The sequence below is a fragment of the Protomyctophum parallelum genome, assembly GCF_964188405.1.
Source record: "Protomyctophum parallelum genome assembly, chromosome: 17".
NCBI lineage: Eukaryota > Metazoa > Chordata > Actinopteri > Myctophiformes > Myctophidae > Protomyctophum > Protomyctophum parallelum.
In genome coordinates this window covers 21342884-21358102 of record NC_139719.1, presented here as the reverse complement: position 1 = coordinate 21358102, position 15219 = coordinate 21342884, and the positions used below count along the sequence as shown (strand labels likewise).

Genomic DNA, 15219 nt, shown 5'->3' with positions numbered 1-15219 from the left:
AATTAAATAAATATCTTCATGTGATTGTCTTGGAAATACAAGGAAATGTGGAAAAAAAGGACAAAATAAAACATTTTAAGTGTATATTTGATAAAGAAAAATACTAAAATAGAGATGACATATTAACCGTTTTCTTTAACATTCCCCTGGCTTTGTGTTAGGTTAAAGGAGCACTTGACCCCATGTTCAACCTTCTCTTCATATGATTGGTCCTCAGACAAAGCTCATAATAAGACGGGACAATTTCCGTCCACTCACGATGCGTCTTATTGGTGGACAATGGACAGTTGAGAAACCTGCCTAATACAACCTAATGGAAACGATAGACGTTCTCTTCCTGCAAAGTCCAATCTGGACGAGTGGACGGTAACCTCTCAAAGCTCATAGCGTAGCACCGAGTGCCGCGCTACGAGCTTGTAGATCTGCTATTTATTTTTAAATCGTGAAAATGTGGCGCAAAATTCGAATATATATTCTTTCAACATTCGAACATTTTTAACTCAAATCTTTGCTTCTGGAGGGTCCCTGGAACAACATATTTTGAGATGGGGGTCGGAGGCCAATTGCATATAATGTTTGGGGGTCCTTGACATGAAAATGTTTGAGAACGACTGATATAGAAACATGGGTTTTCCAGAAAACTGTCAGGATTTAGAAGACATTATCGGCCTCAGGTCTAAATGGGTGAAATAGAAGCCTTTGTTATGGCATATATATTAATATATGTTTGAAGTTAGCGCTGGCTAACAGTTAATAAAGTTGTCTTATGTTCCCTCCCCTGGCCCACCCACACATGTAAAGTGTATTTTAGTACCTATGAAAAGCGCTATATAAGTCCCAAATATTATTATTATTATGTCCAAACCTGTAGGTTACCGGTAGGCAGGTTTCTGAACTGTCCACAGCCGTCCTCTGAGAACACAGACTGAATTGACAGAATTGGTGCTTATAATCTTATAATGAGCATTAGAACAAATTATAATGAAGATAGTCCTAGTGGTCCTTAAAATTCCATTGACCCATTAAAGCCAGGAAGGCATCTGTGGCATTTTAGATTTTTTACTTAGCGTTGGCTATTAAAAAATATAGCATATATACAAACCCGCAGCGAGCTTGTACTGTACATTGCTATTTTTGAAAAATTTAGAAAAAATCTTAAAGTCTCTTTATAGTTCTAGTTCTCTTTGGGGGGGGGGGGGGGGCATCAGGAAAACTGAACATAGCCTTTCCTTATATTTTTGATGAAAACATGTGTAATAGTTTGATGGAAAATCGCACTCTCACAACACTAGCAATGCTAATTTCACAGCATTCAAATTTGTAATAACCTGTTGTGATTAAAGCACAGTTTCATTTGTTTAGTAGAGTAAATCTGTGATAAGACCAAAGGCTGTTCGTATGTATAGGTATATCAAAAACAACAACCTTCCTAAAGCCATTCTGTGAATAAATATGCCCAAATGGAGTGATTGTATAAAAAAGTCCTTAGAAGGAATGACAATCTTTTCTGCACACAATCTAGGCTGAAGCAAAAAGTGACAAATGTGTACTAAAGCTACCGGTGAAAAGTACAAATTTCTTTCTCATATTTACATAAAAATAAACTGATTACACAATTGTTTCTAGGTTGCAACGTGTTTCTCCCACACCACTGACAAAATATGCAGACGTCAACTTGTCTCTGTCAGTAAATTTTTTTCATGATATTTACAAATTGGCCATACTGTAAGTAATCCAATTCGATTCATAATCTTTCTTGTTTTCCAGTAATACAAACATAAACTCAAGACTCAGAAAGCATACGACGACTGTTAAAATGTGTCTTCAAGTCTAGTTGGAATAACACTGACATTGAATGCAATTCTTGCATAAATCCCGTACAGGTAACCTTTCATTATTCACGTACAGAAAATCATAACCGTATCCGTGACCGCTTTGGCAGTTGTGCGCATCATCGTCCTTAAGTAAGGACAACGATCGAAAAGCACCTTGTCGTTAGACGCTGGATACGACAGCAACAATTTTCCATATTGAAGTGGGAAAAATAAAGTCTTTGGCAAAATATAATTCTCTAATTAAAATTCCTGACTTTTATAAAACAGCAATCTTTGGTTGGTGATGAGTTTACAAACGGTCGGCTGTGGGTGATATGACACGTCAAACCATTGCAGTGCAGGAACAAACATTGGCACTTAGACTAAATCAATCTGTGATAATAAGACGTATTATTGGTACCGTTCATTTGGCATTCTTTAGTACATGGTCTGTATTGCAGCTGATCTCTTGTCAACCAGTGGTCCATGGGCTAGTGGCTAGTTTTCTAGTTGGTGTCCTATAGTGTTGTGGTTTGATTCCTAGCTGCCACTAGCTTGTGTCTGGTCGACGCTATAGGCCGGTCGTCGCCGCTTTCACCAGTGCTCCAGGTGAAGGTCCATGGCCGAGTTCAAGTTAATGTCATCCAGGAACTCCGTGTTGAAGATGCTGGGCCCGTTGGGCGGAGCCACGTGGAAGGCCGTGGCGGAGCTCGGCGGCGTCAGGTCCAGCCACTCCATTGTCTCCCACGACGACTCGCCAAAGGCCATGCCGATGGTCATCCCCTGTTGATCGCCCACGGGGGACACCTTGCTGCTGTTGATGGGGGACAGTGGGTTCGGAGTGTCCATCAGGTCTCTGTTGTGGGCCAGGAGCTTGTCCTGGTTGGGATGTTGAGGGTGGTGGTGGTGGTGGTGGTGGTGGTGGTGGCCATGCGGACTGGCGTAACCTTCCCCCCCTCCTCCGTTCCGCTCGTCTTCCTGCCCTCCGTCGTCGGCGGCCATTTTGAGAAGGGCCGCCTCGCCCCCCCGGCCGATGGGACCGCCCAGCAGGGTCTCCAGGTGGCTGTCGGCCATGTGATTGGCCGACAGGTGGTCCAGGTATGGGAGCTGGGAGGAGGGGGACAGGTGAACGTAGTGTCTGTGGAACTTTGGGACGACGAGGCCGGCACTCCCTGGGGACACAGTAATGTGGGGTACAACTTTGGTTATAGAAGACCTCTCCCTCTCTTCTCTGGCGTTAGCTGGCATCTCTTGAACAGAAAGGGAGGGGGATTGAGGAGGGTCACAGCACAGGAGCGGGATTTAATATGGATGTGTAATAATGCCAGCCACACCTTCATTCGATCAAAACTACTCTTAACAGAGTGACTAAACTAAAAATGAGCATCGCGAGGCCTTAACTCACCTCCGCTCTCTATAAGCACGTCCAAAAGTTCATCCATCTGTTGACTTCTGGTCAGTTGCTGCAATGGGAATAGAACAGTTAAGACGTCTTATCAACGCACAGGCCTCCTCATGCAGTGTCCCAAATTATCAACACGTTTCAAGCCCATTCTCGTCACCATGACATTCACAAACAAAAGCGTCAAGCTGTCAAGAAACCAACTTAAACTTAACGAAGGGGGAAAGGTGAAGTGCAATGAACGAAGTGGTGCGTAAAGGGGGTGATGCACAGAAAATGAGAGGGAAGAAACAAGGGGTGAACTGACTGATATTAAAGCAACGCCAGTTAAGTTAAAAAAAAAAATGATCATAATTTTTGGCCAGCCATCATCTGATCTAATGCATTTGTTTTTTTGCACGGATTGGAATTTACCTGCTTGACTGCATCCTCATAGCATGGGGGCTGTCTTAAGTCAGATGCAGCCGATTCTGAGCTACTGAAGGCAGAGACCTGACACTTTTGGCCACCTTGCCGATGAGAGGGCAATATTGACATCTAAGTACATGAAAAATAGGTTAAAAGTTTAATCAGCCTGCTACCAAATTGGAGAAGGGGAGCTTTCTAGGTAGAATGAGAGAGTTACAAAACGCAAGAATGAAACACGGATAAAGCCCTAGTGATAAAAAATAATTAAGCCCTTAAAAGTGATCCCTAACTCTTTTTGTTTGGGGAAAAAGTAATGGTTGGCGTTGTGAACAACAGAGTTTTTTTTCTTTTTGTAAACATGAAACAATGTGATAAAGCAGGCGAACCGTTCACAGAACAGAGGTATGGGATGGAGGTACAGTAAAAAATGACCCGCTATGGAGGATGGACGACTAGTGTACAGTACAGTACTAGTGTACAGTAGGGTCAGAGGAAGGGCAACACATTAATAGAAAGAGAAAAATGGTTAAGGGGGGAACGTGAGGAGGTGATCCAGCAAAGTATCAACAACACCAAACTACACTATACGTACGCACAGAGCTCTTTTCTTTCTGAACTTCTTACCTTTTGCATATTGGAGGGATTGGCCTTGGCTGCAGCTCTGGGGTTAAGGCCAAGTTCAGATGAGTTGGGATAGACTCCCTGGAGGCCCCTCTGGTCTGAGGGGTAGGAACAATGTACGGGCTGGACTCCGTTCTTCTGCTGGATCTGGAGGAGTCAGGGACAGACGGTAGGTTGTGGTGCATCGTTATATATATATACTGTATGTCATCATGTACCATAACACAGCGGGACGGGAGCGAATCAGAGCCACGCCGAGCACAGAGTTAGTAATAATAATAATATGAGAACTATCATTAAACTATAAGTTTAATTCATAAAAAAAAGAAATATATATATATATATACAGTGGGTGTGAACTCACAGATGCTGCAATTATTTGCACACGAGAAGGGGGGGGGGGGGTCCAAAATTGACTTCTAATCAAGACATAAGATGTGCGAAATCCACTCTCGAGCTCATGTGACGACATTAAGCAGTTTAAATCATGATGGCAATACTCTAATAATCACAATTTTTGTACATTCTAACGGGGTGCGGACGCTTTATCCGAAACGCCAAAAGTCTGACGGGCGCAAATCACCCATTGCTGACGACACGGCGTTGGTTCGACGCGTGTCGCGTCGTGCTTGCTTGGTTAGGGTTTGGGGGTATAGGGTGTCGGACTAGTGACTGTCGGACTGTTAGTATGTCGGAACTTATGCTTGTACCCCCTTTCTAACAGTACAGCACGCTGTGTACACACACACACACACCTGCATGTTCCGGCCCCTGGCGTTGCCCCCCTGGGGCAGAGGGTGACCACAGCCTAGCGGAGACAGCAGGTAGGGGTTGTTGTTGTTGGGGGGGGAGGAGGAGGAGGGGGGCTGGGGGCTGCCGGAGGAGGAGGAGGGGTTCCCACTGGGAGAGTCCTGGGGGGAGCACTGTGGACTGAGGAAAGCGGACATTGCGGTGGAGGGGCTGCCAGAGGAGGAGGCGAGGCCGAGGACCCCCGCCGCCGCCGCCCCGGCCCCGTCCATGCCGCAGCGGGGCCCCCCCATGCTGCCACCACTGCAGTGTCCGCTCATGTCGTCCATCTTGGGAGAGGCGAGGGGGCAGCTGGAGGAGGAGCCCGGCGCCACGGGCTCCTGCTTGACGGTCACGCCGAAGAAGTGCTGCTGCTGGCCCATCATGGCCATGGAGGAGGGGTGGTGGTGGTGGTGGTGGTGGTGGGGGTGAGGAGGAGGAGGAGGAGGAGGGGGGCCTCCGTCCTCCGTCGCTCCGTAGCAACGCTTCCTCTTGTGGAGCTGCATCTTCAGCTCTTCGACCTGACGGACACGACACACACAGAGAGAGCTGCTTAGTTCAGTATACGTTGTGCGTGTGCAAGCCAGCCAGTATATAGTGGAAAAAGTACTTGCATGTTGTTGTTTTGTTACTCAAGTAAAAGTATGAATACTGCAGTATAGAGACGTGAAAGTTCAAAATTCCAAATGTACTTAAAATAAGTAAAAGTACTCATTGTTGCAGAAGGTCACAAGTTGTCGAGTTTGTTTCACAAGTTGTCAAGTTTTGAAAATCTTTTGAAAATAGCAGATCTGCAATCTCAAGCTCAGCTTTGGTTCTGAGAGTGGGTGGTCCGTGGCTCAAATACCCAATAAATAATGGTGGTCCGTGGCTCAAATACCCAATAAATAATGGGCGTGGATAATGAAAACAGGGTTGAAAACCAAACCACTGCTCCAAAGGCAACGCGGAGCCGCTCGTGCTCACCTGTCTCTGCTCCTGGTGCAGCTTCCACGTCAGCTCCTCGATCACCTTCTGCTTCTCCACCAGCATCTTGTCCTTCTCCGCCTCCACCAAACCGTCCGGCGCCAAGCCCTCCCCTCCTCCTCCTCCGCGCGGCGGGCCCTCCTCCGAGCTGAGCCGGAGGGGCGCCCCCCCCGGGGGGGACAGGGAAGGCTGCTGCTGCTGGAGCGCATGGAACCGCGGCGGGGGGGAGGAGGAGGACATGGGCACGTCGCTGAAGCTGTCCGGGAGCGAGCCGCCGGCGCTGAGCGACAGGTCGTCCGAGGAGGAGGCCGGGGAGACGGGCGGCGTGGAGGAGGTGCTGGGGTACGGGTAGTAGCAGCCGCCGCCCCCGCCCCCGTGGTGAGACAGCGCGCCGGCCGAGGAGGGCGAGGGCGACTGGTAGGAGGAATGCAGGGAGCCCGTGGGCGTGACGGGGAAGGTCATGGTGGCGATGTCGCTCGAGCCCGACGACGGAGAGGAGCCGCCAGCGCCGCCGTTGTTGTTGTTGGAGTCCCGGAAGGGCCGGAGTCGCTCGATGAGCGCCGTCTTGGTGCCGGAGACGGGCATGCCGCGGATGCGCAGCTGCTGCCTGAGCTCTGACACCTTCAGAGAGAGAGAGAGAGAGAGAGAGAGATAGAGAGAGAGAGAGACAGAGAGAGAGAGAGAGATCTTCTAGTATTACAATTTAGAGCAGTGGTCCTTGAGGGAGCTCCAGGTGGTCACCAGCTGCTAAATGATGGAGAGTTGGTAACCAACTGGACTCTTATAGATGTTTAATTAGGCCTGACGTCGAAAATAAACAAAAAGTCATCTGAAAGAATATATATTCGAAGATTTGTGCCACATTTTCACGATTTTTCAAAAATAGCAGACCTATACATGCTCGCTACGAGCTTGAGCCCGAATAAATAATGGACCCTGATATGAAAAGGGTTGAAAAAAACCACTGGTCTAGTTATGATTACATGGAACGAACTCAAAATAACCCTGCCTAGCATTTACAGTGCATGCATTTGAGTGTCATATAATACCTTCAGGTCATCCAGGTTGGCTGGCAGAGGGCCAGGCTTGACCGGTGAGAGGCTGGTGGGGTTGGGGTAGGGGGTCTTATTGGACGGAGACCCTGAGGAGCTGCTGTGGTGGAGCACAGTGCCGGGGGCGGGGCCGTTGGAGCCGCCACAGCCGCTCAGGTGGTCACCGGCCGCTCTGCGGAAGTAAAAGTACACAAAAGTATTGGCGTCAAAATGTACTTAATCCATTCTGACCTGAGATCAGATTCTAAAAATGTCTTCTACATCCTGACAGTTTTCTGAAAAAGCTATGTGTTTCTATGTCATGTCGTTCGATTTCTTTCGAAAATAGCAGACCTACAAGCTCGTAGCGCGCCACTCGGTGTCGCGCTATGAGCTTGTAGATCTGCTATTTTTCAATAGCTAAAGCATAGCATAATGCTAACACCAAAAGGGGTTCCCGCCTAAAATAGGTTTTAAAGTACCAAAAGTATATAAGGAATCATAATGTACAATGTTTCATTTCAAGGTTTCAAATGTATGAAAATCTTTTGAAAATAGCAGATCTACAAGCTCACAATGTGTCGCGATGTACTATATATATTGGGCTGAAGTGGTTCATGTAATAAGAATCAAAAACTACCAAGTGACTAGTAGTAACTAAAGTTTTTTTTATATAGCGAAAATAGCTGATTTACAAGCTTACAACATGTCATCTTGTGATGCATTGTGAGCTTCTACATCTGCTATTTTTGCTATTACTGAACGATTTTGAACATTTATGATTTTGAACAGTTAGTTATATGCCCATTTTTTGACACTCAAGTGGGTGCTCAATGTTTTTAAATAGAAATTAAAAAGGCTTTATATAATAATTCATAATTTCCACCAAACTTTGAAAACCACTGGTTTACTTCCTCATGGACCATTCAATGTTTTTAACGGCAGGTCCAACTCACTTATTATACATTATGTTATAATTTAGCTATTGAAAAATAACAGATCTACAAGCTCATTAACTTGTAGGTCTGCTATTTTTTAAATCGTTAAAATGTGCCTCCAATCTTTCCGAAAATTGTCATGATTTAGAAAACTTTTTTCCCCTAAATGTCGACGTCAGGCCTGAATGGGTTAAAATAAGTACTTTTAAACGTTTTACTTCAGTAAAGGTATCAATAAATGCAATATAGAAATACTTTGTTTCGGGTGCAGTAATTAGTTTAGACAGTTTTTGGTTTAGACTAGTCATTGGTTAGACCATTAGTCCTATACAACTACAACCTATGTCAAACCCTCACCCTAAACCTAACCTCCCACGGGGCAGCACACCTAAACCTAACCTTAACCCGTGTCTAACCAATGACTAGTCTAAACTAAGTATGCACCCCCTTTGTTTCAAGTAAAAGTCTGAATTAAAAGAATAATAATGTAGGCCTACTCACTTGTGACTCTGGGCAGGCGGCGGCGGGTGCAGTGGCTGGTAGCTGAAACTGGCCTGCCGCTGCTGCGCCTGGGCGTGTGTGTGCTGCTGCGGAGTGTGCACGTGTTGATGCTGCTGCTGGGAGGAGGAGGAGTGCTGCGTGTGTGTGTGCGTGTGCTGCGCCTGCTGCGCGTGCGCGTGCTTCTGCTGGCTGAGGATCTGCAGCTGCAGGAAGAGCTGCTGCTGCTGGAGGAGGCGTGCGTAGGCCGAGTCCATGGGCGGAGGGGACTTCTCCGCCTTCTGGTCGGGCGGGATGTACTGGTGGTACTTCAGCTTCTTCACCTTGGGCTTCACGTCCTTGGGCTTCTTGTGGCGGTTCTTGTTGTTGTCCGACGACGTCTTGGACTGTTTGGGAAAAGAAGAATCGGGGTGGGTGTTTAGTTGTCTGTTTGAAAATGATAGTTTTCTGATGTCAGTCGTTCTTCGATTTTTCAAAAAATAGCAGACCTACAAGCTCGTAGCGCGCCACTCGGTGGCGCGCTATGAGCTTGTAGATCTGCTATTTTTCAATAGCTAAAGCGTAACATAACGCTAACACCAAAAGGGGTTCCCGCCCAAAATGGGTTAAGTTCAAGGGTCAGTTTGCAAGGGTTGGATTGCAAGGGGGTATAAGTCCCAGTGACGTAATACTATAGCAAGTTGTTTTCAAACTTTTTCATATCAAGGCCCATTATTGAGTGGTGCAACCACTCCTACAACCAGCAATGTCCGTGTACACCTATGTATGTGTTCACCTATGTATGTATGTATGAGCACCAGTATGAGTACCAGTAGGGGCGCTGTTGTTCCATGCAGAAACAGAGAGAGAGAGACAGTGCTGCACTGTTGCCTGCTAATGCGAGAGAGAGAGAGAGAGAGAGAGAGAGAGAGAGAGAGAGAGAGATAGAGAGAGAGGAGGGGGGGTGAGAGGGGAGTTGCACCACTCGGTTCACATGGGTGTGATTTCTTTTCAGCATTTGAGCCACGGAACCACCATTTGGTGAGATTTAGACTTGCTGAATTTTGTTATCGTTGGATGGGATTTTGTCCACAATTCCATTCTCTAATTATGTAGACTTCTTGTAAATTAAGCAAAGCAGATGTTTAACAATGATTTAACTCTTCTGAGCGTAACATGAAACCAAATGGTTTTTACACTCTCAAAAAGTTAAAGAACCATTTGGTTACAAACTCTCCATCATTTAGCTGGGGCGGGACCACCTGCGGAACCCCCTCAAGGACCACTGGTGGTCCCCGAACCACTGGTTGAAAACCACCGTACTGGCATCATGTCAAGGGGGTGTACTTGTACATCAAGCTGCCTCACTCACGCTACAGAAAGCCCTATGGGCCTCATGGCTTACTTTTCAAGGGTCAGTGAATGAAGTGTGTGAATATGTACATTTCGGCCAAATGGAGAGCTAATAAAACCGACGGGGCCTGTGAAGAAGTTCTCACATGACGTACGTGTTCGTCTGTTTGTGTGTGTGTGTGTGTGTGTGTGTAGTCTTTGAAGTTGGTCTGACCTTGACAATGGCAGGAACGGGTATAGGTGGAGTCGCCTGGCAGCCGTTGGCACCAGACATGCCCTCATCCTGGCTTTGATCAGGTGGGTCTCTGGACGGACCTCCCTGTTCAACCAATTTACAAGTAGTAGAATTAGCCTCTGGAGACACAATGTTGGCTCACACTTTGAAAAGTTTTTTCCCCAACAGTCTACATCGTAAATGCTGAAAATTAATGGCGTAGAGCATAAAAGAGGATGTCCCCCCCTTCGCCTTTTGCAGTCGCGGACGCGTAGCATAACTCACATTTAGTCAAAGCCTATATGGAGCTCGCTGCGTAGCAGAAATGGAAATTCTATCTGATCCGATGATTGCTTCCCATCGCAACGCTTTCCGCAACTTTTATGAGGCGGAGTTACAGACAGAGATTGTGGAAATGCATGTCTTTTTTTTTTTTTTAAGATATTCTTTTGCGGCTTACGCATTTTATTGATTTTTTGAAGGGACAGACAGTAGGCTGACAGGAAACGGGAGAGAGATGGGGGGATGACATGCAGTAAAGGCCGTGTCGGGTCCGGGAGTCGAACCCGCGGCACACTGCGACTGGATCACCAGTCCGGTGCCCAGACCGTTACGCTACAGCCTGGGCCGGAAATGCATGTCTAACTTGAGAGCCTAAAGAAGAAGAGATAAACGATCTGCTAATTTAAAGGGAAAAAAAGTTTAATGATTGTGCCTACAGGCTATACACTGTAAAGTCCTCAATTTGTAACTCTGAGCAAGAGATAAATGAACAGTGAACACAGAGGATTTTTTTATTGTGTATTATCTGGAATATCAACATTGCTACAGATGGTTCTACTTCCTTTTAAGAGTTGGACAGACAGACCCACTTAGCCCTTCTCTTCACCTTCTCAGATTCGCCCACTGTTCTTTCTGTCTGCTATATTCCCAGATGCAACCCTAAGTAATAACTAAAAAGCTAAAGGGAAAAAAAACCCCACTAAACCCAACGTATAGAATGAAGAAGATTTGGACCCAGCTGAAAGCTTTGAAACGCTTGATGAATTGCTTTGGTTATTGTGTTTGTCATCGATGTCGAATCTCACGGACTGCCTGCAGTTTGCGGTGTCACGGTGGATTATTGTGATTGGTCGAAGGAACATGAATTCCAAAGCGGCTACATAAGAGCGTCTGACCCTCTCTGGGAATCGAGGTCATGCGGGAAAATGAAATGTTCAGCGAATGTATTAAAACTCCAGACCAGCCCTTATGGAACATGACATGTTTATGCACGCACGTTTTTTTAAATGCTGCGCGCCTTCTAAGTGGTATTTCGGAGGGAATCAATATCACTTGTGCGGACAGCATTCGCAGAGGAATTCTGACAAGTGTGCCCAATCAATCATATATTTTGACATTGCCATGGGTTTTCATCGTAGCCCTCGCGTCTGACAAATGCACTGGCAGAATGCTAATACAAAGTGAGAATTGGACAGCAAACAAAACTGCTTTCTTCCCTCCGTTGAAAAAAAAAAACGACGTTATAAATTTCGACAGTATTCTGAAACGTCCAAAAACAAAACAGTTCCAACTGATGATGTCGGATAAGCACACATTGTCAATTAAACGGGAACATGTCACAGGTGAGAATAAGGGGTCAATCAAGGGAGCGTTAATTGGGATGATGTCACCAGTGGAAGGTGGAATGGGGAGACTTGATGGTGTTGTTTGACGTGGCCAACGTCGGCATTACCCAGCGTCAGGGCCGCAGCTCCAGGATGAAATGACTAAGAGGGTGCAAGGAGGCAGGGTGAGCCCTTGCCTTGATATTATACTCAGTCCAATGGTCGCCAGAGACCACAGAGACAGGGTGTAGGTCTTCATGCCGCCATACGAGGGCAGTATAACCAAAGCCTTTATGGACTGTGTGCCGTAGTAGGCAAGTATTATGAGTTAGCAACTGTCTGAGGTGAGAGTCTTCTTCTCAACGACATATAGGAGAATAGACTAGACCACTTGAACCCTATAGAGAACCCTATTGTGGGCGTGTCATATAGTAACAGGCATAACAACGTGATTTTTGTGTAGATTTGGTGTAGAGAGGGACAATGAGGGCGCCAAGGATAGAGGCAGTCAACACAGTACACCAGGTTTATGTGGTTAAGAAAACACAGAAAGATTTAATGTGTTTTTAAACACAGATCTTCTCATAGATGGCTGTCCCGCGGCAGAGGAGAACAGGTTTGAGAACAGAGAGAGAGAGAGAGAGAGAGAGAGAGAGAGACGGCCATTCTCTCTCACCTGTCTCGGGCTGGTGAGGGCAGGAGAGGAGGACGAGGAGGGCGCGCTGCCAACGGCCTCGGACGAAGGGCAGGCCGACCCCTGTGACTCGTCACTGTGGTGCTGCTCGGGAGACAGGCCGTCGCTGCTGCTGTCCTCCTCGAAGGCATACGAGTCCTCCTGCTTCGGGAACTTGCCGTGGTTTACTACAGGGAGAGAGAGAGAGAGAGAGAGAGAGAGAGAGAGAGAGAAGGAGACAAGAGGTAAATAAGATGTTATCCAGTCTCTCGGCGCGCAGAAAGAGAGAGTGCTGCCTGCAAACAGGCCATGCTTTAAATGTTGTTTGACACATGAAAAGGGAAAAGGGGGTGAGTGTTTGTGTGTCTCGGCCCTCGCCAAAGTGTGTTTGTACAAGGCTCGTGTTTGTGGGTGGCTTTCGGTCATTCGTACGTGTATACCGACCACGCACACCACACCACACCACACCCCCTCCACCACCACCACCAACCACACCCCACCCCCCACCCCGCCCTGCTGGGCTGTTCAGGCCCCGTGAACAGCGGTATTCACACGCCGCCCGCCTGTCACTCTCACCTAGCGCGACACTCAGCGCCGAGGTGTTACGGCGCGCTGGTGAGAGACCGAAACAAGAACCACTTCACTTCAGTGACCGCGGCATGCGATTGGCCGGGCTGATAGTGAACGGGAGCCGCGATTGGCCGAGCTAAGAGCGTGGCTGGCGCTATCTGGAGGAGCTGCAACCTCATGGGGGTTAGTGAGGGGACAGAGACAGAGCAGGGAAGAGGGGTGTGTGTGTGTGTGTGTGTGTGTGCGCGTGTGCGTTTGTGTGTGCGTGTGTGCGTGTGCGTGTGCAGGAGGTATAAGACTCTCCTTTAGTATGCAAACATGTGACCTGCCAAGAACAGACCCTGGCTTCAATCACACCACAAGCTCTGCTCTGAGAAAGACTAAACCCACCGCAACATACAGCCTGCGTGGTCACATGCACACGCGTGTGCGCACACATGCACACGCACACACACACACACACACACACACACACACACACACACACGCACACGCACACACGTACACACACACAGACAATTTGACACTACATACTGTATATTTCTGTATATTAATTGTGAAGTTCCATGCGTGTGATCTGTCCATTGGATGTCACAGGTTGATTGAGGTGCACGACGCGACGCGTCACAGGAACTTATGTGAGATGAACCCTGTTTCGGTTTTCCAAGTTCTGCTATAGGTCAAAGGTCAGACACTTCCAACAAGTGTTCTGCTAGAGGTCAGACCCTTCTAACAAGTGTTCTGCTAGAGGTCAAAGGTCAGACACTTCCAACAAGTGACGGACGGGCTGGAGGAGGTCACTGACGTATTATTTAAAAAGGGGCTTGTAGAGCTCTACCACTTAAAGGGGAAAAAAACTCATTTTCAACATTGAACTATGTCATTAATATACCTTAGAGTTGTTGTGTGGAAATAACCCCCCCCCCCCCCTCCCGTTCTGTGTAGCCTAGAACTGGAGGTCTAGAACTTGAGGTCATGTGGTCAGTGACATCACGAAGATGTACTCTGTGAACCAAAGAGTATACATCTTTGTGATGTCACTGACCACATGACAACTCTATGGTATTAATGACAGTTCAATGTTGAAAATGAGTGGCATTACCTTTTAAGCGCTAGTTAATACTTTGCCATATACAAGTGTTGTGTGGGCGAATATAACCGATAACAGCTCTTTTTCCTTGGTATATATAGTGGTTGCTATTTCGCTATAGTGTTTGCCCATAATAAGTAAATAAATAATCAAATCATAGCACGTCCGAAATAAGGACACCGGGTTGAAAGCATAGGGTCACGGAATGCCTCCTGTGTTCAGGCCCGCATGGGGACCAGCGGTAAGACAGCCTGGTCCTGGACCAGCGCTAAGACAGCCTGGTCCTGGACAAGCGCTAAGACAGCCTGGTCCTGGACCAGCGGTAAGACAGCCTGGTCCTGGACCAGCGGTAAGACAGCCTGGTCCTGCCATAGAGCGTTGGGCAGTGTAGGTGACTCGCACGCACACGCACACGCACACACACGCACACACACACACACACACACACACACACACACACACACACACACACACACACACACACACACACAGAGAACATGTACACATGAACATACCAATGAAGCCAATCCGAGCATCCAAACACACATGTACTTGCATACTTGTGGCTACAAAGTTATACAAACACACACAGAGCACACACAAACACACACACATAATCATTCATTTATGTGTCCACATAAGAGATACAATACAAGAACACAAATATTTACAAGGTGCTGTACAAAATGCAGTCTGCAAATCTTACCACACACTTATCACACACACGTGCACGTGCACACACGTGTACACACGCCCACACCCACACGTGTGCGCGCGCAAACGCACTCGCCCGTCTAAAGAAAGGGCTGTACCCAAATACAGCTGCTGCTCATCTCAATAAACTACAGTCTAACGAGGTTCACCGTTAAATCCACACTCAAGAGTGAATCCTTACAGATCCATTTTACACTCTCATAAGAGTTAAATAATCACTCTGGGTTTGACAGTGCAGTGTGAACGGTCCTTTAAATGACGCAACGTGTTTACCGAGAGCTCAGGGGGGGCAAACATAAAACCAGCATTTCGTCACAGTCGGGCAGATACCTTGTATCTCCATATATCACCTTTCTGGTTTTTTCCCCCTTTCTCGTAAATTATAATGCCCTAATTCGTCGTACAAGGTTCTCAAACGTTTTTGTGAACGCCAAAATGATTGTATTTGGCCGCGGACCCCCCCCCCCCCCCCCCCCCCCCTCCCATCTCAGAATGTTTTGTGCCAGGGACACCCACAAGAGAATAATTATACGGTATATTATTTTATAATAAAAC

At 47.1% G+C, this 15219-nt stretch overlaps 1 protein-coding gene across 1 annotated transcript in view; it reads right to left on the bottom strand.

Moving 5' to 3' along the window:
* Window positions 1–440: 440 nt before the first annotated feature.
* myocd (myocardin) overlaps window positions 441–15219 on the bottom strand; it is a gene marked incomplete at its 5' end in the record, with an annotated part of 35195 nt that continues 20416 nt past the window's right edge. Inside the window, 10 exons of the mRNA XM_083786660.1 lie at window positions 441–3064; window positions 3220–3277; window positions 3631–3753; window positions 4249–4392; window positions 5001–5552; window positions 5998–6618; window positions 7047–7221; window positions 8468–8850; window positions 10011–10115; window positions 12294–12478. Of these exons, the coding sequence (XP_083642786.1) occupies window positions 2409–3064; window positions 3220–3277; window positions 3631–3753; window positions 4249–4392; window positions 5001–5552; window positions 5998–6618; window positions 7047–7221; window positions 8468–8850; window positions 10011–10115; window positions 12294–12478 (3002 nt within the window). The 3' untranslated portion in view covers window positions 441–2408. The remainder of the gene's footprint in view (window positions 3065–3219; window positions 3278–3630; window positions 3754–4248; window positions 4393–5000; window positions 5553–5997; window positions 6619–7046; window positions 7222–8467; window positions 8851–10010; window positions 10116–12293; window positions 12479–15219) is intronic.